This window comes from Netta rufina (assembly GCF_964035555.1).
Source record: "Netta rufina genome assembly, chromosome: 16".
In the NCBI taxonomy this organism is placed as follows: Eukaryota; Metazoa; Chordata; class Aves; order Anseriformes; family Anatidae; genus Netta; species Netta rufina.
In genome coordinates this window covers 5290565-5314665 of record NC_140140.1, presented here as the reverse complement: position 1 = coordinate 5314665, position 24101 = coordinate 5290565, and the positions used below count along the sequence as shown (strand labels likewise).

General features: G+C 51.4%; 1 protein-coding gene across 3 annotated transcripts in view; it reads right to left on the bottom strand.

Moving 5' to 3' along the window:
* Positions 1 to 24101, bottom strand: part of PPP1R16B (protein phosphatase 1 regulatory subunit 16B) — a 57981-nt gene that overhangs the window by 6616 nt on the left and 27264 nt on the right. Inside the window, exons 1-10 of one of the 3 annotated variants that reach the window (XM_084296858.1) lie at positions 20465 to 20494; positions 19136 to 19648; positions 8902 to 8972; positions 6828 to 6973; positions 4739 to 4842; positions 4347 to 4471; positions 2737 to 2862; positions 2327 to 2402; positions 1060 to 1189; positions 173 to 341 (exon numbers count right to left, since the gene is read on the bottom strand). In XM_084296858.1, the coding sequence (XP_084152984.1) occupies positions 173 to 341; positions 1060 to 1189; positions 2327 to 2402; positions 2737 to 2862; positions 4347 to 4471; positions 4739 to 4842; positions 6828 to 6973; positions 8902 to 8972; positions 19136 to 19241 (1053 nt within the window). In that variant the 5' untranslated portion in view covers positions 19242 to 19648; positions 20465 to 20494. Of the gene's footprint in view, positions 1 to 172; positions 342 to 1059; positions 1190 to 2326; positions 2403 to 2736; positions 2863 to 4346; positions 4472 to 4738; positions 4843 to 6827; positions 6974 to 8901; positions 8973 to 19135; positions 19649 to 20292; positions 20399 to 20464; positions 20495 to 24101 lie in introns of those variants that run through there. The other 2 variants (XM_084296857.1, XM_084296856.1) reach the window with 2 other exon arrangements.

Below are 24101 nucleotides of genomic sequence, written 5' to 3'. Positions count from 1 at the left end.
ATACTAAGTGAGAATTTGGTCTTTTGCTTAAATCCAATGGATAATAAATAATAAATAAATAATAAATGTTTACAAATTTTCCAGCCATGTCCCACCCCAGGGCACCCACTGCTATTGAGCCTGCACTACCCGCCCTCCTCTGAAACTCTTTAAGACAACTGAGATTCCTTACGGGGTCTGTGTTCTCCTGGTCAGGCCGAGTCTCCCCTATTTCCCCAATGAGACCCGAATTCCTTCCTTCTTCTGCAGCCCCCAGCTGCTGCCAGACGATGGCCTCTTTCTCGCACTCCTTCCTGTAAAGGTTTGTTCGGTCCGACAGGCTGGCCCTCCTCACCACCTTCCTGCGGGACACGGGGAAGGAGCATCAAAGCTGTGAGCAGGATACAGAACATCTTACCCTCTAACTCCTCTCACCTCCTCGTGCTTCAAGGCATCTCCCACTGGAAAGTAACGTGAATTTAGCTTCCTGGCACCCACGCGAAGCAGACAAAGGCACTAGTGTGGATATTAAAGGTGGGAGGAATTTTAAGGAGTTTTAAAGTAGTACTGCAAATGTGGGTTAGAGCTCACACAGCTCACCTGATGGATCTACTCTGCAGACAGGGGAGTAAATACAGAGGGAAAGGCCTGTGAGACGGGGGAGTTCTGTGGTCTGCAGGACTGCTTTGATGTCTAGCAAAGGTCTTATAAAGGCATTTGCAAAGTGTCTGAACACAGAATCTTGGCCATGAGAATTTATTGCTCTTCATTCCCCTTCCCCTCCACCTTCCTCATTAAAGCTGTCAAGAAGCTCAAGTTAATCCATCTGAAGCGCTGATTCTCAGTCCCAACATCCAGCGGTCCAGCAGGGGAAATCCTCACCACCTGGCTCTGTTCAGGGCAGCTCTAAAGAATCCCTCGTCAGAGGAGCTCTGCCTTCCACTGACAGCCAGCTTCTGCCTTCCAGAGTGTGCTCCAAAAGGGCAGACGGGCTCGCTCTCTGCACGCTGCCCACGGGGTGCTCACACCTTGGGGGCCAAGCAAAGGCGCTGGGTGACCTGCAGGGAACAAGGCACTCACCCCCGGCTGCCGGTGCTGGAGGTCCTTCGGCTCAGGGAGGATTTGTGCCTCATCTGCGACTTCATGATCACATCGTGCTTGTGTTTCAGCTCCAGAAGTAAGACTTTGAATTCCTCTTCCTCACAGAGATCTACGGGGCACATAAACCAGGCCATTAGTCAGACCATTCACACATGGCACCATTCACAGCATGGTACTACCTGCGTTTTCCTAGTATATACAACTCCAAATGCCAGGAGGAGGAGAAAGGAAATTTAAGAAAAACATGCTTAGACACGTTCATCTCCAAACAAACTGCAGGAGGCACAATGGTTTGGGCACCTAAGTGGGATCAGAAAACAAGAGCTGCTCACTGTGACAGTGGCTCAGCTTTGCAGTGATCCAGCTATTCAGCTAGGTTTTATCCCATCTCTAGCAGTACATTCTGCCTTTACCTGTGAAGGGGTGAAAGAAATATTGACCAGTGTCTCAACACTTCAGGGTATGAGGAATAGAAATTTCCTTAATTACCAGACTGCACCTCCCCTGGTTATAGCATTTTTACTTAAGTCTCCAGAATTTAAGACTAGACAAAGGCAGAGCAGGTCAGGGTAGAAGATGAGAACTTCCATCCTTGTAAAAAATCCTGTAGAAAAATGAGGATGCACAGATTTTGCAATTAAAAAAAACTTCATGCCAAAACCTTAATGCTCAGAAAACATTTTGCCAAAAGAAAATGTGGCACAAGATAATAATAGACATGGTCAGATGCTAACACTGGCATTTTTACTTCCAATCTGTTCAAGGACTTGTGTGTTTTCTCTTCCCTCTCCAACCCTAATAGGTCGCAGCACTTCACTGCATTAAGGCAGAACTAGAGACACACAAGTTTTAGGGCTGCACTCAGCTTTAGAAGTGGTACACCAAACCCTGCTGCTGTGGGGTAAGCCAGGTCTAAGACCATGATGCAAGAGCAAGGAGACTCGAAAGCACAGGAACAGAGAGATGACATGAGTGTGGACAGACAAGACAAAAGCTTGGTACTTGAGAAATTCATTCTCCCTTCTTTTTTTGAGCAGGAAGAAGCATTTTCAGGAGTAACAAAGTAGGCTCTTTAAAACTTCAATCCCTGTTAAAGTCCCTATAACTTTGATTCTAGACACCTGAAAAATGAAGTGTTAATGCTTCTGAAAACACCATCTGAAGACTCCAGCAGGCTTAGAGGCAAAAGCTTCTAAAGGATTTTCTTAATGACTTTGATCTCGTTATTTAAGATTAGTAAACCCACCTATTGGCATCTCATCCAAAGATGTCCTGGCACTCAAGCTAGCCCCATGGGACACAAGCAACTCAGCCATCTGCATCTAAAGAAACAGAAAGAAAACCCAGTTGACAGAGGTATTTTAGGAAATCGTTTCCCACCTCAAACTGAAAAGTTGGAAGATGACAAGAAGCAATAGGATGCCTGCTCAACTTGCCTCACATTTTTCTGGTACATGTGTGATGTTAAGCATAGTTCCCACCATTCAACTGCACAGACATTCTCTTACTGAGCTTTCTCAGCAAGAGCTTCTTTTTGGAGCCCGGTGGATCTCATCTGACACCATCCGGCAAGTCCAGCCCTAATACAGATTGCTTGTTTGTACAGGCAGAAAGAAATGTCACCCTCGTACACGAGTTTTGCAACAGAATCCTTACCTGTCCCCAGAAGGCTGCAGCATGAAGAGGCTCCCAGCCGTCCCAGTCCTTAACATCCAGGCTTGCCCCCTGGTCAAGGAGGACTTCAGCTGCATGCAGATACCCGTTGGCCGCAGCTATATGCAGCTAGGAGACAAGGAACAGAGCAAGGACCATGAACATTTTTTCACACTGAGCTTCAGTGGAATTTCCTGGATGATGTCTGACTCCAGATTTAGACACGTTGGGCACTTGGTAGATGCATTCCATCAGGTCAGAAGCAGGTTGGTCCTGTTACTGATGCTCAGCAATACTTGCATGTAATTCTGCTTGGAGAGGAAAGTGCTCAACAGTGCTTAAGATCTCTTACATATATGGCTTAAAACATAATGTTTTCAAGTTTTAAATCAAGGGCTCCTAAGTGCTTCCCAATCAGCACACAAACAGCACCATCAAAATGCAAACCTGCCACGGAGAACAGCTAAGGTGAACTCTACATCCCTCATGCCAGAAAACATCCCCTCTTCCCCACTAAGTGCTGTGGATTTTTTGATGAAACAGTCAGCATGCTTTAGTCAAGACTCCCTTTGTGCAAGTGCACTTCCATGCATTCTGTGATTGCTTTCACCATTTGAAAATCAGAAACATTTAAATCCATGGCGACTTCTAGTTAAAGAAGTCTGATTTTTCAGATACTGGCCTCAAACTATACCCATCACTTTGGAGACACGAATAATCATCTCCTGTACTCCACCATGACCCTTCATGTCTCTGAGGATTTTCATAATTGCTGTCTGCTGCTGCCTCTCTGAGCACACCATTGACCCGTACGCCATTCTGAAGGTATGAACTTCATTCAGAGCTCATCCTACTTCAGCTGTGCTAAAAAGGAGCACAAAAGCGTCTTTTCAAAATTTTCCGCATGGATTCTACCTCATGAAGTTAAAACCTCATCTGGAAATAACGTCTGATGCTTTCTGGCAGTTCAATTAATTTCTACATAAATTTTATGGCACGGGGTCATTTCCTCTAGAGGTCGTATGATTTAACAAGGTATCAGTTAATGCTCAGAAGCAGTCCGACAAGCAAATGCGAGCTTGAATCTGATGCTGAGAGTTGTTAAAACAGTTACCAGTTTTCCAGGACTGGAAGGCAGTTTCATAGCTAGACCCTCTACGAGCAAGGTGGGGGTGATACAGAAAGGGAAGCCAATACACCTGTTTTTTTTTTTAAATATATAAGCCATTTAACAAGTATTATATGTATAAATTTATATCCTCATTGCAGGATATTCTGAACCTTTCTGTGGAAACTGCTGGTACCAACCACTGTCAGATGCGACACAGGGTCTCAGCAGCCTTACTGTAGGACCTGACCCGTGGGGCAAGTGGCGGAGGTCACAGCAACAAGGGATTTGCTTCAGAAAGCTCAGGGTTAGGCACTAAGTTATGTCAGCTGTACTTATGGACAGAGCCTGCTCCTACGTGACGATACTAAAACAGAGGAAAAGATCCAGACAGCTTCCTCCCTCCTTGTACGTGTTGATTTTGTATAACCTCCTGCCACGGGGCAGGTTTCATAACCCGCAGGCTAAAGGAAGGCAGAAGCGAAGCCGTGGCAGTTTCACTCACCAGTGTAGCACCCTGGGCATCAGTCCTGTTCAGGTCTTGTCCAGTCGCAAGTATGTCATGAATGTCACAGATCATGACCTGCTCCGGGGCAGCCCGCATCTCATTGATTTTTTCCTGTGTAATTCCTGTTAAAATTCCAATTGAGGAGAAGAGTCAGAAAGGATCTTTGTCTCCACTGGTTGAGGACAATTATACTCATGATATGGCCTCACATTCTTTCCAGAGGCTGAGGGGACTTCATAATTTAGGAATCAGAGAAACTAAACAGTTCCAAAACATCACACCAGGCAGCAGCTCTCTGCTTCTCTCAGGAGGCAAATCAAGAGCTGAGAAGGTCATTTAAAGTACTACATGGCCCCCTTTTGAATTCTACATGTTCTCGGCCTCCTTACCCTGATAGGCCATGCAAGTCTCGATGACATCCAGGGTTGGCTCGTCTTCACAGAGGTCGTACGGCATGTTGCCATCCGCGTTTACTGCCAGCAGGTCTGCTCCACTGCAAGGGGAAAAGGTCACACGAGAAAGGATTCCCATATTATCCTAGAGCAGACAGTGCCAAACACTGGGATAATGTTTGGCAAAAAGCAGCGGGGGTTTCACAGTTGCCCAAATGTCACCAAGATTTGTTTGAGAATTTAGATTTAAAACAAAGCCATGGAGCTACGAGTGGGGAAGAAGACAAATTCCAAAAGCAGATGAAAGGCAGCCCCTCCTTTGTGGGCTGTGGGGGACACAAGCCACTGAGCCGTTCCTGTCCTCTCCTGGACCTACCACTTGTCCTGGCACTGTACAGACCAGCAGCTTCTCAGGGATAGAAGTGATTTATTTGCTGAATTTCTGGATATCAAAGCCAAGCAACTACCAGGTGCTTGTTATTTGGGCACTTGGCAGCCCTTGAACAAAAAGTTCACGAGGACCGGAGAAGTTGTGGGAGATAGAGGCTGAGTGGTGGAGGGAGCCTTCCACCTAACCAAGGGCACACTGGCAAAAATAAAAAATAAAATAGTAACCATACAAATTTCTGGCAACTGCTGAATTTTTCCATCTGATTTTCCAAAAGCACTCCTCTAAGCCACTGTATCACCTCCAGGAGGTACTATTTGGAATGAAAATAGTCAGTTTTATTGTTCACTAGCCTCATATTCTCACATGGTAAAAGAATTTCCTGCACCTTCTGAGCTTTGCCATTTGAGCTAGCTGTTAAGAAGTCCTCAGCTGACTTCTGCTCTACCTTGGCGAGATGGCAGACAACATCCACTTGCATTTACATTCCTGTTCCTTTACTTTTTTTCTCCTCTCTCTGCCCGAGCAGAGCAAACTGCACTGAAAATCACACCTGCAATGTTCCTGTGTTAGTTTAATCAGCAAATAAAAAAGTAAGGAACTGAACATCTCATGTGGGCTGCCACCTCTGATGGTCTCCTGGGGCTCCAGATGCCACCACCAGTACCACTGCCTTCCCTGGCAGTGTTTAATCGGCCATTTGGTGTGTGAGACCTGCTCCAAAGGACAACTTTCATCATAGCAAACACATCACCCATTCCTCAAAAGTCCAGTGGAAGACTCTTTCTGAGCATGACACCAAGCCTGCATCCTCTGCCTCACCTCCTTCATTTTAAGTCAAGAAAGAAGGGCAAAAATTCCCATGCTAGTGTCCCAGATGGCAGCACTGCAGGGAGAAGAGGCCCTCAGGGAGAGGTGACAGGCTCTGCTGTGCAAAGCAGCACGGTAAAACCCCAAAACACATTTTGCCCTCTCCACCGTCACCCCGGCAAATGGAGGAGAGGCCTCCGTTTGCAGTCAGGACTGTCTGCTCCAGCAGGTGCTCATTAACAGCTGCACGTGGTATGGCTCAAAACGCATCCTTCCTCTTCCTCCTTGCCAACAAGCCCAGGGAAGACACGAGCTTTGTGGCCCTTGAAAAGGCAAGGGGGAGGTCCAGGGTGAGCGCCCTGTGTCACACGGCTGGGGAACAAACGCATTGTGAGCAGCTATCTGGTTACTAATTAAGAGCCAGTAAGGCAGGTCAAAAAGTTCAGCCAAGTATTCAAGCCATACGAATCTGCTGTCCTCCTGCATCGGTGTCTGACTGTGGCTGGAAGATCTGAAGCTGTGTTTAAAAGCCTGAGAGTAGGTCATGCTGGCTGCTCCTATTCCTACCCATCCAGCAAGCGCAGTTCAACGAGCACAAACACAGGCACCTACACACCAGAACACAAGGCAAAATGGGCAAATTTCAGCCCAGTCCTGAGCAGCTTCCTGAAACTGAGCCAGGCCACCTGGGATTTTATTGCATCTCCTCAACCTTTCTGCTCTTCCTCCTCCACCTCCTCGTCCCCCATGCAGGAAGGAGTCCCACGAACGGCCTGTGAGCAGGCAGCAACCACCACCGAGAGGTACCAAGCAGCCCCAGTGCCCACCCGCAGAAGCTGCGGGTTAACTCAGACTTGCAGAAAGGGGCAGACACAAGAAGCCACCTACTGCTGGATGAGGATCTTCACCAGGTTGATATGACCACACGTAGCTGCTGCGTGCAAGGGAGTCCACAGCTCGTTGTCCTTGGCGTTGACATTGGCCCCGTGGTTGAGGAGAAGCTTGACTATCTCTTCGTAGTTGTCTATGCAGCACTGGTGAGGAAGAGATGTAGACAAATTGTTTCGGTTTGCTTTTTGCTTTGGGAAGGTGAGGGCTCACACCTGCTCAGTTGTACCACGGTACCTGGACACGGGGACCTACTTTATGCTGTGGTATTTGACAACAAGCCTCGCCAACAGTGTCAAACACCAAGTTCAACACAACCAGGCCAGAAAGACACCGTGCAGAACACCCACATGGTGGACTGAGGGTCACTGGTGTTCTGCAGGGCCTTCTGGTTTGGGGCTTGAGCAGGAGGGGAACATCAGTAAATATGCACACAGCTGCTGCCTCACTGGCTCTTCCATATTCAAGAGCAAACAGAGCAGAAATTCAAGGTAAGCAGCACAGCTGCATACCAAGGGAGGAGCTGACAAGCTGACATTCCCTTTTCTTAGGGAAAATCCCACGCGCTGGCATGCGATGAATAAAAAACTTCTAAGCAGCTCATGCTACCTACCACAGTTATCTGAAGAGATGCAAGCTGGATTTCCAACAATATGAAGTGCTTCACGGGGCATCTTTCGTTTCCTGGAAAAATTGGCATCCCCCATGCACTCACACCAAGAGGGGCCTCGACTGCTTCCTTTGGGGAAGGTGGAATTTGCTCTTTGACCCACCTTGTGCTCAATTTTTAATATGAACGTGCGTGTGGGACACTAAAATAAGATCGGTCCTTGTGCAGAAAGCCCGTTTGTGGTCTGCCCACGCTGGAGCCTCGTGGCCCAGTGCTGCAGTGGAGGCTTGTACAGGGGCCGGAGCACACCCACAGCAAGCATCTCGGCAGCCGAGCGACAAGGACCCTTTGTGTATTTCTATTTCTGTTTACTATTTATATGTGGAAGTGAGGCTAAAATCATGCCTGTCAGACCGCCAAGTTATCCCAGAAGCATAAGCCGCATCCTTCACGGGAAGCCACTGCCAATGGGCATTTGTGTCCATCTGGCAGCTCCTCTCTGTTCAGGGATACAATTAATTCTCGTGAAGTCAAAGCTTCCACCTCAGCCCCCAAATGCACCTTTACAAAAACTGATCCTTTAGTGGGCAAAGCCTTTCACAGCTCCAGCAGCTGGCGGTGGAAGCACAGAGGCTGCCAGCAGCACCAGCTGCCTGCGTTTCTGTGTGCAGAACAGCATCGCTTTGGAGAGGAGGTGGCAGGAGCTTTTGCTCTTCGAGGAGCCGCTTTGCCTTTTCAAGCAAGCATCCACCCAGCTTTAAAGACAGAAAGCGACTCGCAGAGGAATCCAAAATGCCAAGTCAATGGGAGCATTTACAGCGGGGACAAATGGAGAGAAAGCCGCGTGTCCCCGTTCCACCCTCGGAGTGAGCTCCACAACTACGCTGTTGTTTTTGGTGGAGGCGGTGGCTGCCAGGCACGGGGAGCCCCACGGGACTGCCATGGGGACTGTCCTGAGGCTTTGGCACCGAGCATCTGGGCTCACGAGGTGGGGTGGGGATGGGGCCGTGGGAAGAACAAAAAACCCTGGCAGCACGGAGGCTCTGAGGAAGGACACAGGCTGGCACCCCAGGACAGCAGCCCTGTGTTTTCCTACAGATCTGCTGCTGCCCCTCACACCGACCATGAAGTCACACAGCCTACGGAGAGCTCTTCAGACACCTTGGGCATCATTTATCTAAGCCCCTTCCAAACCTTGTAAGGTTGCCATAGTCTCAGGGTGAGTTAACCAGCTTGAAGAGTTTACCGCCCAGCCCCATAAAGATTATAGAGTGTGAGCAATGTTGGTGCTGGTGCCTGAAACCCAGCCCCAATTCCTGAGCCCTTACCAGCGTGGAACAAAGCCTCATGTACAGCACGAGACGGGTTTTATCTCGGCTCGCTCCCAGCACAACGTGGCAAAGCTTCCCTGTTTTATCTGAGCGAGGGAATGAGGCACGGAGCGCTCTCCGTGCTGTGCCTCACCTGATGCAGTGCGGTCAGTCCGTCTTCATTGCACAGGTCGGGGCTGATGTTGCTCTTCAGCAGGTAGCACACTGCAAGGGAGGAAGAGAGGAGAGGGCGGTCAGAGCGGGCACCTCCTGTGCACAACCCCAGGCAGCGGTGTCAGCGGAGCAGCCCTGCTGGCTTTATCCAGCAGGGAGCAGCAGCACACAGCTCTCCCCCCTGCCTCCTTCCAAAGGAGGCTTTATGACAGCCATCATTTCCACACAGCAGTGCTGGAGCAATTCACGTTTTCTTCTTTTGCTTAAGAGACAACCGGGAGCGACCTCTGCACGCTGCAGCCCAGGAGAGCTCCGAGGCGATCGGTGACTTTTGAGTCCTGAGCTACAGCCATAGGAGACACCACAGAGTCACAGAACCATCTAGGTTGGAAGAGACCTCTAAGATCACCCAGTCCAACCTCTGAGATCTCACTCTGGGAAGATGAGGTCTTGCCTCAAGAAGTTATCAGCATGGTACTGGAAGCCCAATACGTTCGTGGCACATCTAAAATACACCAGGTTTGCCTTGGACACTCCATATGGATGGGTGGGTGTTTGAGGAAAGCTTTCCAGAGGCTTAACTTTTAAATTGCTGCTTTGAGGGGGAAAGGGTAGGTTTTATTCCATTAAAATGCAAATTTGGAGAACACATGAAAAGTCTCCAGGTAAAAGTTGAAGTTTGCTCTGGGGTGCAGCTCTTCCATGGGGTAATAGCAATAAGGCTGGCAGAGGGAGCAACCGAATAGCAATAGCAGGAACTTGCAATCCAATGAAATCAAATTCACTGACAGGTCTCAGTGATCCATACCTGTCTGCTGGTGCTTGCTTTCTCCTTCCCTGCTTTTTCTGCAGATGTTTTCCTACCTAATGCTTTTCCCACCCCAGCTGTCGCTGCCAGCGCAGGCATAAGCCAGAGGTTCGCAGTCATTTCCTTGGGGCCAGCGCAGCAACATGTTCCAGCCCCACCTGATCTGTTGGCAAGGATACAACCACTGAGCGAAACCAGAGCTGCAAAACAAGGAGCAGTAACGAAGCTAAACAGGCAATAAACGTCAGAGCTGGCAGTCAGGAACGGCTGCAGGGCCGGCTGCACCCAGAGCACCCGTGGTGCTGATGCCCACCGTGGGCAGAGGGAGCTCCCTCCCAGTACAACTGGGGGAAACTGGGAGCAGGGCAGCTCCTGGCAGCCAGCGTGGGGCCTGGGGGACTTCCTCGCTGGAAAACAGGGCCAGGAGCACACTGATGCTGATTTACAAAGCTTTGTTCAAGAGAGGTGGAAAGCACACTTGTAAGAAAGTCAAACTGGAAGCGAAGTGGGATTTTGTTTGGACACCACTGGCCTGATGTCAGCAAAAAGGGAGGCAAACGTGGACAAAAGTGGAGTAAGGCGCTTCCCATCACGGCACCGTTTCACCAAACTCTGGCGTTTCCCTCAGCTGGAAAAAACCTGCAGGCATTGACACCTGCTGGGTAAAACCGGTACAAAAAAGGGAAAGACAGCGAAGAACAAAACTCGCCCCACACCACGGCAAAACCCCCTCACCACGGCGAGTCCAAGGCATGCCGGTTTGTTTCCAGCTCGGAGGCCAGCGCAGGAAGCCTGCAGCTCCTCCAGCTCCCCCGGCACTCGCCTGCATGCCTGCATCGAGGCGCTGAGCTCCCTCCGGGCAGCACGCCCACCACAATCACCACGCTCCTGCTGCCCGGCCGGAGCTCTGCTCTGCTCATCGGGGCTGGCTGAGAGGCACGTCAGCCCCAGCGGATCTGCTCGCCTGTTATTTACTCTGGATGCTCTGCCATTAAGGCTTTAATTCAATCTGGGCCATTTAAGAGCCATTGTGTCCTAACGACAAGCAGCTCCATAATCACGTTTCGCCTGATTATGGAGATTTGGACAAGTAGATGCTGGCGGATCGACCTTGCGAGTGCTGTCCCTCCATGGGGAAGATGCAAAAGCATAAATCCCGGCTCATTAGGGTGTTCGGGTTTTTGTGCTGAAGGCTTTGTGGTCACGGCTTGACAGAGCTCGTGGGAGTCCTTAAAGGGTTAAGAATCAGCCAAGGATTTGTCTTACCCTAAAGCAGCTTTGAATTCTCCGCTGACCCCTGCAGCAGCCCTCGTCTTGGCTGTACACCACGGCTCCCACCTGCCCGCGGGACCTGCTCACCACTGCCTGCAAAACATTTCCCTCTACACCCCGACACACCAGAGACTGATGGCCACGAGACACCAAAAAAAGCCCCACAAGGTAATAAAGCCAGTCATGGATGGGGTGCCAATGAATTCATGAGGACACTGCTCGGGTAAGAGGCCAGACTCCTTGCCAACTCGCCCTAAAGTAAAGTTGGCATCGAGAGGCACAGCAGTGGGAGCACAAAGCTGGGCAGCAGCGAGTCCTGGCTCCTTCCTGCAAAGCCAGAGGGACGTCACTTTGAGTGCTCGCCCACTGCCTGTGCTCCAGACAGGCTGCAGAGGGACACGGAGGGAGGCCATGGACATCTTCAGCCCCCTGCCAACCACCCTACAGTGACCTGGCTTAAAAACATCCCTCCCGTGTGACTGGTGACACCAAACCCGGCTGTAGGAGCAATGTGCATTTGCGGGTTTTCCAGCACCTGAAGAAAGGGGAGCACAGCTGTGGAGCTTTGCAGTGCTGGAAGACAACCCAGCACTTCCAGCGCTGCCCCCGATCCCCTCCGTTGTCTGCAGCACGGTGCGAGAGGCAGGGACCTGAGCGAGCAAAGCGCTTCTCTTCGAGGCTGCCGGTGCCACACGCCTGGCTGTGAAGCTCAACTCCCACCACAGCACCAGCGAGGCCATACAGGGAGGAAGGATACGCTCCAGGGATGCAGAGCGATCGCAAAGAGCAGCCGATTGCCTTCTGCTGGTAAAGCCTCAGCACACCACTCGCAGGGACACTGCTGAACTCCGGCAGCGCAGCAGGAAGGGCTTCAGGGGTTAGCAGCCAAATCGCTGCCAGCTTAAAGGGTCGAGGTGACTGCAGCCTGCAAAATGGGCTTTTATGGGTCACATCTGAGCGATCAGCAGGCAGCAGCCTCCACTTCAGCACTTCTGATTAACTCCACTCTGACACTTCTGATTAACTTCTTAAAGAGAGCTCAGTGCCTGCGATGCTGAGCTCTTTCAAATCTGCCCTTTGTGGCGTGTAGGCGGGGGGAGGTGGGGAGAAGGGGCTGGGTGCGTGGATATACTTCATTACAAGTTGTGGGAAGCAGTTCCAAACGCAGAGCAAATGAAGGAACGAAAATTATTACAATAAGAGTGGGGGTGAACAAATTGTTGTGAATAATTCATTGCAAATGATATTAACTGAACAATCACTCAAACATATTTTCCATTATTCTGCTTGCTCTGCCTATAATTGAACCTTTCACACGCCAAGATGCTGTACATTAATCTTCGATTTATATTTTATCATTCACATCTGCGCTGAGTTAAATGGAAAATGCTCTCACAAAAGCTGTGAAAATAGATCCCCAAAGCAGCAGGTTTTAAGTCACCCTCTGCCTCAGGTCCTGGGGCAGCCCCACGCAGATCCTCCTCCCCGCACACCTCAAACCCACTGCCAGCAGCTCCCAAGCCTCGTTTCTCCTCCCCCTAACCTACAAATCAAGGGGAAGACAAAGAAGCCACTGCAGAGGCCCTAAGGAAAATTCAGCGTGGGGTAATCAGCTCTCTCACCTGAAGAGACAGGACAGCGCTATCATTTTACATTTATTTTACTTCCCACAGAGGTTATACGAGAAACAAATGTTCCAGGAAGGTTCCTGAACCAGATGGAGACTTCTCCGTGGAGAAAAATGCCTTCATCAGTGCAGTTCCCCCAGAGTCAATAAACTACACCATAAAATTCTGGATAATATCACACTCCCATCTATACCTGGCTTCTGCATACTTCAAGTATTACTAATCCATCACAGACAAAGCCAGCTGATACTGGGGAGAAAAATGAACAAGACAACAAACAAACAAAACACCTTCCCAATTGGAGGTCCCCAAAACACCTTTCTGATAGCAGCTCCCAAAAATATACATTGGCAATTTGTCCAGACTGGCAAGCAGGCTTCCCTGTGTGCTCCGAGTTTACACACACGCACGGAGTTTTTGCAGGTCCAGGTTTACGTACAACCTTTGCACTCAGCGACTTCTTTTTGAAAGTGATGTTTAAACTCTTCTGTTTCACTGTCTGGTTCTCCTCTCCTGAAGGACACTTAGAAGCTGCTCTTGCAGTGAGGTTTCTAAGGCAGTGGAAGGATTCTCCGACATTTATACACGATTTCACACAAGTTTCAGCTGGGTTACAATGCACACGCAGTGATGTACGGGTGGTGCCTGCACCAACACGTGTGCCAGCAAAGGTCTCAGCAGCCTGACCCCCGGCCGGGCACGGCTCTCTGGATGTGCTCAGCTACTTCATGATGGGCTTCTCCTGCTACGGTTTTGCAGGGATGTTTATAACTTAGGAGAAACTTTGCCAGAAAAATGCTATTGAGGCTACGAGTGCTTTGCCAGCATCACATCTAGCTGCCTAACACCGCATGCCATGATATTCATATTTAAGAGCCCAACTAAACCCTGAGCAATCCCAGGAGGAACGTACTTGGCCCTGTCCTCTGCTCCTGCACCGCACCACTGAGAGCCCACCCTGGCCCACTGACAAACTCTGCAGCTCCCAGGAGCTTTCTGAAAGACAAAACAAGCCGCGGAAAACAAAAACCATGCTCAGCTCAAACACTGAGCACGCCTAAAAATAAATATGGCCCGTTTTGCCTGCTGAGCTAGCAAGCGAGACATCCCACCCTGCTTGATGGCTGAGCTTTCTCAGGCAGGATCAAAGCCTGCGAAGACACCTCCCACCTCGTTTATGGCTGGGCACACACGTCCCTCCTACCATACCCACCAAATCTGGGAGGTTTGGAAAGAGGCCAGCAGAGTCCCATCTGCTTTGTGCCACGTGCACGAGGGCAGGGAACATTTCATTTCATACTCAGCCCAGGCGCTCGCAAGGAAAGCCTATTTCGAACTGTGACACTTCTCGCCCATCGGAGCGCACCCGTGGCCACCCGCGGAGCCGGCCGTAGCACTGTCTGGTGACTGCTGCCTACAGAGAAAATGCTCTTTGGTCAGTGGGCACAGCCAGGTGCCCGAGCCCTGCCGCATCCCACGTTTCCCATGTTTTGTGTCTAGGTTCACATATAATCCACTTAGCGCTAGCGATGCCAAAGCGTCTTTCTTTTATGGCTGCCATCCACCTGGGATTGCTCTGACCAGTAACACTGTGCAAGCTGCCCATCTGCAACCAGCAGTGCTCAAAGGACATGGGAGAAGCAAAGCCAGATTTGTTTCAATAGACAAAATTAAAATTATAGGAAGCTGCCATCTGACGAGCCCTCCTAAGGATGCAGCGTCCCATTAAAAAGCACCCTCACCCTCTCCTCCTGCTCAGGCTAACAGTGAAATTGGCCCACTCAGGAGATACTAAATACATAAAAGAAAGCTCAGGTCAGAGACTAGTTTTTCAGTTTCCTATTCCTCACCTGCTATTGGAAGAATAAATAAATCATTTTGGTATGGTCTTTAAACAGACGATGGGCTTGAAGGGCTGAGTGTTTTATGTAACCTGCGGGCTCAGCTGCCTTCAGCAGGATCGCTGTGGGCAGGGAGCCAGGGAAGCAAATTCCCCAATATCATCGTGACAGTGACACCTGGGCTGCCAAAGAGCCTCTTCTCTCTTTAAGAGGCACTTTGGAGTAGGTATTTGTGAATTGTGCCTATTTGGAGAGGGCCAAAAAATATTTCTGTCAGATTTACAGAGCTGTGATCAAGGAGACCGGGGCCAAGGTCCCCAGGGTGACCCAGGAGCTGTAGCCACGAGCAGAGCAACGCCAGCTTTTGGGGTGCCGTGGTGCTGGGCAGAAGTCCCTGCACAACGTGCAGAGGGACTTGCCTGCTGTCTTCAGAGCCCTGTGAGGCAGCAGCCTCAGCAGGGAGGTCCAAGAGAAATGAGGGCTGGAGGACAGCCACATCCTATGGAGCGGCTCGATAGGAACCTGCACCCTCAGCCCCTCAGCCAGCTCCTCACACGCGGGGTCGGGTGCGTGCAAGCAGGTCAGCAGCACACCTCGCTCCTTGGTGTCTCAGGCAGAGCCAGATGAAGGGCACCTCCAGGATCAATAACTGCTGACCAGGACCTCCTCTTCTCCTACTGCTCTGGCCTCTTCCAGCTTTCTTCCCACAAAAAGTTCTTCCTGGAAGTCGTGAGAACACCTTCAAACCCATTCAGACATCACAACATCAAAGCCTTTTATCCGAGTAGCACAGAAGATCCCACTTAAATACCTGTTCAAAGACTGCTTTTGATCTGCAGGACCAAAACCTACCTACTGACACATGCCGCCGCAGCAGTCACCGTCTGTGAAGTCGATCCTAAGCCTATTAGAAAATAAACCTTTCAGAGCACTGGAAAGAAAAGGCAGGGGAAAAAAATAATTGGCTTTAATAGAAATCTAAACACTTCTTCAGCTGTAATAAAAGGGAGCAGCGGTGTCAGGAGGTAAATTTCTCCAGCTACCCGAGTATGGGAGAGCTCCCCCCGTTACCCCGCTGCGGTCGTGCAGCAGGTGAGCGGTGCCTGGGGAGCAGCATTGCTCCGTGCAGGGCCAGCCTGGCAGTATTTGCAACAGGATACTCGAATACGCTCTGTATAGCAGGAAATAGTTCGTATTGCCATTTTAAAGTGTTACTTGGTTCCAGAGTCAACAGCCTCTGCCCCGGCTCGTATTTCAGGCATTTATGGGCTCAGCTCGGCAGCTGTACGTTGACCTGAACACCACGAAGGCTTTTAAGAGCCTCAATTATAAAACAGGAAACTTTCTATTTAGAGTAACGGAAAAGAGGTTTTGCTAGAGGGGTGGGCAAATGTCTACTTGCTTTTCAAGCTGCCCTGCATTAACACCAAATGATCCCCTTCAGGCAGAGCCTGCGGGCTGCAGCCTCGCTCCTGCTGCCCAGCCCCAGCTCTGATGGGCAGCTCCCACCTTGCTGCTCTCCTTGGAGGAGCTCCTGCTGCTTTGGATCTTTCGGTCCCTTCTCCACCCTCTGCAGCACCCCCTGTGACCTTGATCAGCACGTTGAGTTTTTTTTTTTTCTTCCTGTGAATTTGTCTCCATGTAGTACAGGATGAGTACATACGGGATGAAGATCTTCAAGAGACGAAAGACCAAATCTCGTAGGGAGGTCTGAACGCTGCACTCATGAAGCAGGCTTGAAGCAGGCTCCTACCCACCTAAACACTCGAGAGCACAGTGTGCCAGGACACGCTCTGTGACAGAGCCCTATAAAACCCCTCCTGGTGTGAAACAGCACCCGCAGGAGCCAGTGGCAGCCCCCAGGTCACCCCGACCACACCACTGCCCCGCACGGGAGACCCTGGGGGCACAGCAGGAGTTAAAGCATAATCTGCTAAATCATCACCCCCTGCTCGACAGCACGGCTTCTTACTGGAAACTCCGCACTGCGAAGCGGTGCCGGAAGGGAAATGTCTATCAAGGAGAAAGTCCCCGTCCCCCCCCCACGCCTCTTTTTTCTTTGTTAATAAAAAAAGATTGTGGTTTCCTTTTAAAAAGCAAACGCTACAGAAATAAAACTTTCACACAAGTTTAGCAGCACCCTGCACTGTACCAGGGAAACACCGGCTGGTCCTCCGCAGCCCTCCCGCTTCAGCAGCCTGCAGTTATTTGGCAGCAAGTTGTCAGCGATGCCGAGATCTGAATTTCAGCACAGCCTCGCAGGCAGAGATCTCTGCAAGCCCTGCTGCCATCAGCAAAGCAGCTCCAGGCTCTCTCCTGGGATTTTACAGCCGGCATTCGCCTCATTTCACAGATGTGACATCTCAGCCTGAGTTAGACCAAAGGCTCTGGAGGCTCGGGTTTCTTCACCAAGGTCACAGCGACAGTTGCTGGCACGGCTGTGACGGTGCTGGGAGTCCCAGCTCCACACACAGGAGAACATTTCTCTTCTCTTCTCCTCTCCTCTCCTCAGCTCCCAGAGGAGCTGAGCCAAGGAGCTGAATTCTCAACGCTAAAGGCTCCCATCTGGCAAGGCGAACCTTATTTTTGACAGAATTGGATAATTATGTGTATGGGTATTGTAAAAAGAAAACCTAAAGCCGTTGTTCAGCGGCAGCAGCTCTGCCTGGTGCCCCCTCGAGAAGGTCCCCACATGGAGCAGACACGGGGCTGTCCGTCCGTCTGTCTGTCCGTCCATCCGTCTGTACACTGCGCTGGGGAGCCAGGCCAGGAAAGGAGCACGGGGACACGGCGCAGAGCGGGGACAGCAGGTCAGCACGCTGAGCTTCGTCCCGAGCCAGGAACACTGCCACGGCTGAGGCAGAGAGCGAAGCACGTCTGGTCACCAGGCCTACCTTCTACAAACATCCCTGAGCTCCACCAGCAACCCAGCCGGCCCAGCTTCTTTTTTACGGTGTTCTTTTTAAGTCTCCCCTCCCACAAGCCTGAGAAGCTTGCAGGTTTTCAGTCCGTATTTGGCTGCCTATCACACAAAGACAAATCGCACAGCTGAGAGCCTTGGTTTTGGTATCAAGGAAGAAGCACGTTTCATTTGCTCTCCAGGCCAAACACCTCCGATCTCAGGGACTGCCCCGGCTCGAACATCATCCCCAGGCAGCTGCTGCTCACGGTGCCTGCGGCAAACCCATCACAAACTGATTGCCTGCAACACCAACACGCTGCTGGGGAACAAGCAGCCAGGGGGTGAGAGCCACGGGACTTCTCTCGCAGCTTTTGGCAAGCACCAAACCATTGTCAGAGCAGTCGGAGATGAAAAACGTCAATGAAGGCACAGAGCGCTGCGTGGAAACTGATTTTTTGCCTCGTGGAGCTGAACCTGATCCCACTGAGGATGCTCTGCTCGGTAAAGACCACAACATAAACTTGCTTCAGGTTGCTACTCCCACAGATCCACCTTTAAGCCCCATTATCTCAAGCATCCAAGTTAAAGAAAATAAAAAAGGCCCCATTATGAAGAACACGACAAACACTTCATTCCCTAATTTCACGGCAGAAGCTCTGAAATCCCCCACCACGACTCCTCAGAGACTGCACAAAGACAAAAGACCTTTAGGTTAGGTGAAAGCAAGTGACTCTAAGTGGTCCCTAAGTGACCAGAAAGTGCTCTGCATCCAGACCAACTCGTTCCAACACTCGTGCTACCTGCCCCATCACACAGAGCTGAGCCTCTCCCCTTCTTTCCCAAGTTTTACGCGATTTCTGCTCTCCACAAGGGCACCCAGTAGAAGCTGAGCGCTCCCAGCCCGGATGATGCACTACAGGCAGGAGGAGAGCCCACGAGGAAGCAACCTCAGAGCCTGACGTGCCACTTGGACTATTTTAGGGGTAAAAAAAATAGCCCAGCTGGTTGCCTTCGCCCTCAGCCAGCTGAAGGCTTTCACCTGCAAAAATTGAGTTGAATTCAGCAAAAGCATTCAGAGCAGAGCTGGGGAGCGAGCCAGCTCCCCTTCACAGAAAGGGAAGGGAAGGGAAGTCTGGGGTCCAAGTGCATGGGCACGTCTCAGACCAGGACTCTCAACAGTTACAGGAGAGCTTGAACAGGTTTAGGGTCAGTCTAGGGTTCTCTGGGCTCTCTAGTGAATGTTTAACGTAAAGTGGAAAGGAGACAGCTGAAATTCTCCTCCACAACTTGCTTTGGCTTGGTGCTTCACACGGGGTCACCCGTGGCTCAGATTCAGGGCAGCACATCTCTCCCAGCTGCTGAGGGGAGTGCGTCAGTCTCAGCAATGGTTTTGTTGGGTTTTTTACTTAGTTTTTCACCTCATGAGCTTGCTAACAAAAGTTACAGTTTAAACAACCAAATAATAAAGAAATAAGTAAACATAATTCCTACAGTCCTTAGGCAGGTGATTAACCTGTGTTTAAAGCATCCCGTTTCTCAGAGCAGTGTCACTGAACACTGAGGACGTAACTCCTCGATGCTGGGAGCAAGGAACTGCACGTAACAGCAGGGAGCAGAGAGCACGATGTGTCCTGCTTCCCTCCCTTCATCCCTCCGACAGGTCTCCTGACCTGGGATGAAATACATTGTCCAACTTGGCATTAGCTCTGCAAGTCCATGCCTCCCACTCTCTCTTCAGCAAAGAGTGAGCTCAGAGGAATTACCATTTGCCTTTCTGCAACAGTGGAGAAAAGCCTCAGTTTGCCAAAGTATATTGCATTTCCCGAGAAGAACAATTTTCAAAATAATTGAGTCATTAAAATCTCCCATTAGGCTACACCATTAGCAGTGGCAGGACCATTTTCCTCTCCACGGTGGTGGCAGAACTCCGCTAACTTCTGTATTAAAACAGCTTTTTTAATGAACCATTTTATTCTGTCCTGTTTGCTTAGCAAAGGGTTCCTTCCCCAGCAGATTCCCCACGTCGGGGAGTTTTTCGTTACGCATTTCATGCTACAGGAACCCCGCCATCGTGGGCCACAGCCGGGTGTCTCTCAGCTGTCACAGCACAGGAGAGGTGACATCCATCCTCAGCGCCTGCATGGCAGGTTGCCCTCACTGCCTGCATCCCTCACGCCCAGGTAGCAGCAAACAGGGCAGAGATGAGAGCTTCCCCGTGCTCCCCTCCGTGCCGTGGCTGGTTCTGCACCACCACTGAGGAAAGAACGGGTGGTTCCCTACAAAATAATACAAAAAAAAAAGCTCAAAATTAAAAGAGAAGGAAAGACAGGCTCAAGCTTGGCATCACCTCCCACCAATTCCACAATCTCGTATGTTGACTTTAAGGTTATAGTAATAACAGAATGCTTTAGGAGCTAAACCCACCTCAGTAAGTTCATTAAAGCAATTAATGCTGCCTGAATGCTCACCCCGCTCTGCTGACAGCGCTGACAAGCGGCTGCGGGGGTGGATGCCAGCGCTGGGGGCTCACACGCGGTGCTGGGAGGGGTTGCAGCCCCTCCCAGCACCCACCACCACCTTTCCCTACTGAATTTTATTTGGCTTTTAGCACCTCCAGCACGGAGCGTAGCTGAGCACCTTTGGCAGAAGACCACGCTCAGAGCATCCTGAGGACAGGACTCAAGGGGCACGGGTTGCTGGGGACACCAGGGGCCATTTCATCACTCGCAAAGTGACCCAGCAGGGGGGAGCTGTCGCCCCCACACACTGCAGCAGGGCTCCAGCCTCCCCCCTGCCAGCAGAGCTGTCCTCCCAGCACGTGCAGCCACCCAGGTGGAGGCCTGAGCCTCACCACCAGGTCTGCGGTCAATCACAGAATCCCTCCCTCCTTTGGTCCTCCCGCCTTTGGTCCCACCTTCACCTGGCAAAAGCAGCCTTTAAAAGAATAAATAAAGAAGTTTCCAAGCAGCTGTTTGTGACAAAGGCTTCTGAGGTGCTTCCCGCAGCTTGCAAAGAGTGAAGCAAACCCATTCCAAGGCCCCGCTCCCAGCCCAGGCAGTGCTGCAGCAGAGAAGCCCCATTTCTCTCTGTACCTCTCCTCCCAAGGCGTTATTCCCGGGGCCAGCAGCCAGCCAGACCAGGAGCAGCCAGCGAGGCCCGCGTGTCACGCGAGCAGCTGAAAGCAGCACGGTTGTGTAATGGAAACCTGATCTACGAACCTCGAACCAAATTCCAGCTATTCCCCCTTGAAAAGAGAGCAGCTGGAGCTGACCCCGCACACCTCTCCGGCCCCGGCTGCTGTCAGCGATTTCAGCTGGGACCCCCCCGTGGCTCCCAGCCCCCCGGGAGCATCACCTCTGCTGCACGGAAACCTGCAAAGCAGGGGATTGCCAGCAAAAAGCAAGTGAGGGCGGGCCCGGCTGCATGAGCGAAATTTGTGCAACCTGTTAGCAGGGGACGGGGCGCCTTGTGCCGGCCACCATCTCCTCCCAGCACCGCGTGTTTGTGGCTGAAGGATGCAAGGAGGAAAAGCAGACTGCAGCGCTGCCTCTCCCAGCACGCCGGGGAGCACTGAAGCCGCCTTAACGAGGTCCCTACACTGTGAAGAGGTCCCTACGCTGCCAGCAGTTGGGAAATGCTTTGCAACCACCCGATCCATCCCTCTTTCACCCCCAGTGGTACTAAAATCAATGAGTTTCTTCAGAGACTGGACTGAATTTGAAAGATATTCCCCAATTCCTTGGCTAGCAATCCCTTCCTATGCTCCCTCTGCTGCTTCACCACATCCCTTCCAATATTCTCGCAGGAGATGAGAAGTTTGCTGCTGATGCACGTCCCCTGAGCACACCAGCTCCACTGCTCCCATTACCGCCACGCAGGGCGATGCGTCTCCCCCGCCAGCTGACCCCTGCACGACAAAAAGGGTTTTATCCCAACTGCTGACCCCTCTGCTTATCCCATGAGACAAATGAAAGCGGGAGGCAGGGAACAGCCACGCGAGCCTCGCTGGAAGATGCCCACGTTGGTGCTAGAGACGACAGGAGCACGGTGAGACGTATTTTAGACATCACACGTGACTACACTGGAGGATAACTCGTTAAAAACCTGATTTCCTTAACAAACATCGCAGCAACTTTTCTGCAGGCGAGTGGCTTCACAGGAAGCCGGTGCCCCGCTGCCGCTCTGAGTCACGGGAAGCGCAGCTCGGCAGCCGAGCCCCGCAGCGAGACCGGAACATCTCCGCTTCCCCGAACCGCTCTTATCTTGTCTCGCAGTAACTCCAGGCTTGTTCTCAAAACCAGGCCCGTGCAAAGCAAACAAACAAAGCACGGCGTTCACTGCACCCTGCTGCGTCTGGGAAAACACAGCACATCACGGGTGCAGGCAGGATTTACGTGCAGAGGTGACGAGGAACGTGTATTGGTGAGGACTCCACAGCACACCAGCAGGTTTTTGTGCTCCTAAAAACAGGCACACCAGCACAGGTCACATTTGTGTGCTCTTAAAAACAGGTGACTTAAATCTGGGGCTGTCAGAGGTTTTTATCCGGAGCTAGTTATTTCCTCTTCTATGCCCAAACGTAAGTCACCATCATCCAGAGGGCAGAACTCACCGAGATAAATTTTCCTGAAGACTGTCAGAGTATGAGGGAGCGATGCTCTGCACGGCAAAGCAGTTCAATCACTGCCCAATAAAGCAAAGATCGATAATTAGCGATTTGGTGTGTTCCTTCTGACAGCCAGCAGCAAATGCCCTCTCCTTAAAGCTAGTGCACTCGCCAACTTAAAACGAATCGGTCTGAAAATGAAACGAAACTTCTGGAAAAATAAAAATCCCAGTGAATATTAGCTAAGATTGACAAAGTGATAATTCTGCTGCAGCGTGAGACAATGCAGCCATAATTAAGGTAGAGCTGAGATGGCCTCGTGTAAAGAGCCACCGGATGAATGGAAAATGGATGGGAATAAAGCTGCATCAGTTTGGGTTTCTCTTAACAGGGACAGATCAAAGGAAAACTAACCTGATTAGGAAGGAGAGGGAGGCTGGTCCAGATTCATCTGGCAAAGCAGATCAGCTCTAAAGTGACATTTATGGTTATTATTATGGTCGGACAAAGCAGCCAGCATGTACCAGCAGATCTGGCCCAGATTTACAGGCCAGGGGTAGACTCTTTGAAATAAGGGCAGCTTCCTTCCCTGTAGCTTACTTTCCCAGTCCAAATGAAATAGGCCATAAAAAAAAAGCCTGGAAAATAAAATTAATTAGTGTAAGTGATGCTCACTGCCTGCTGGCAGTGTCCCCCTGCCTTTGCTGGGCTGTCCCGCTCGCCGGCAGGTCGAAGCTGTGCTGCTAAGCTCAGCCTGTCCCCAGCAGCGGGCAGGAGGTGGCTCAGGTGCTGGCATCCCGCTCCCAGGAACTCTTTCCTACTGCTTTCTGCAGCTGTGCCCATGCCAGGGGATGCACCGGCCCAGGTGGATGTCCTCTTCCTTGCTCCCTGCATGCTGAAAATCATGCCAAATCTCAAGAGACTTCTGGTCCTCCAGGAGGCTGTCCTGGAGCTGGGGCAGGCTGCACCCCAAACGTCTCTGCAGGGCCACCAGCCGTGCTGGGTGCCCTGCCCACCCTCCTCCTGCAGCTCCACGCCAACCACGCTCACCCCAGCGCTGCTCCAGGTTCCCCACTCTCCTCCTGCAAGGCCTCCATCAGCTTCTTCCTCATCCCTGCTAAATGAGACTTTCACCCAAGGCTTCTCATGCTGTCCAGGAGACCTCCGGCCTCGGGTTGGAGCCGAGCGGCATTGGGTTGGACACTGTTAGGTACTAGGACAAAAAAAGCCCAGCATGTGCTCAGGCCCCTTTTGGTTCCTGTTGTTTAATGCCAAGAACACACGTACTAACCTGGGGGGATCTCTGGCCCACACAGCCCCTGTTTGGGGCAGGACTGTCTCCTGCAGCCCAACCCAAGCACGGTCTGGTGGTGATCACCAGCTGCTCAGCTCCCACTACATCTCCCCCACGGGGATTTGAAGCACCAAAGCTCCAGCGTCCCCACCCCAGCATCTCAGGACCCCCAGGCACGATGCTGCAGGGATCAGCTCCTTCCAGCGGGCACAGGGAGCCGAGGCAGCTGGCGCCCGTGGCGCTGCCGCCGTGACATTGCAAAGCCAAATCTGCAGTCAATGGCAGCAGCTCAGCGGGCAGCTGGCGGCATCCCCTGCGTTTTTCCTGTTCCTGGGGAAATGCTCCTCCCTGCAGCAAGGAGAGAAGGCATTTCCACTGCTGCTGGGAGCTCCTGGGGCTGATCGGGGCAATCCCCGAAACACCACAGCGGTATTTTAATGCCCCAGGACAGGAACACCTAGCTGGGGCTCTGCACGCCCTCCTCCAGAAGGGAGCTGAATATTCAGCAGACAGACTCTGTGTTCGGCAGGAGAACAAAGGCACGAGGTGACCAACACAAACGGACTTGAGTGGAACTTAAAATACCCCAGTATCTTCACAAGACCTGGGCCAAAATGCTCCAGGGCACACAAGAAGCTAATGGCAGCTGACTGTGCTCCTACCAGAGCTCGGTCCAGGAGCAGTGTGCTTCTGGAGGCTTTCAGGATGAAGAGAATAACAGAAGGATCAAGCAGACAGCCAGACCTCTGCCTCGTCACCACCACACTGCTCAGGGCACAGCTCCTGCACCTCCAGCTGCAGCCCAAGCTGCCAGCCCCACCTCGCAGGA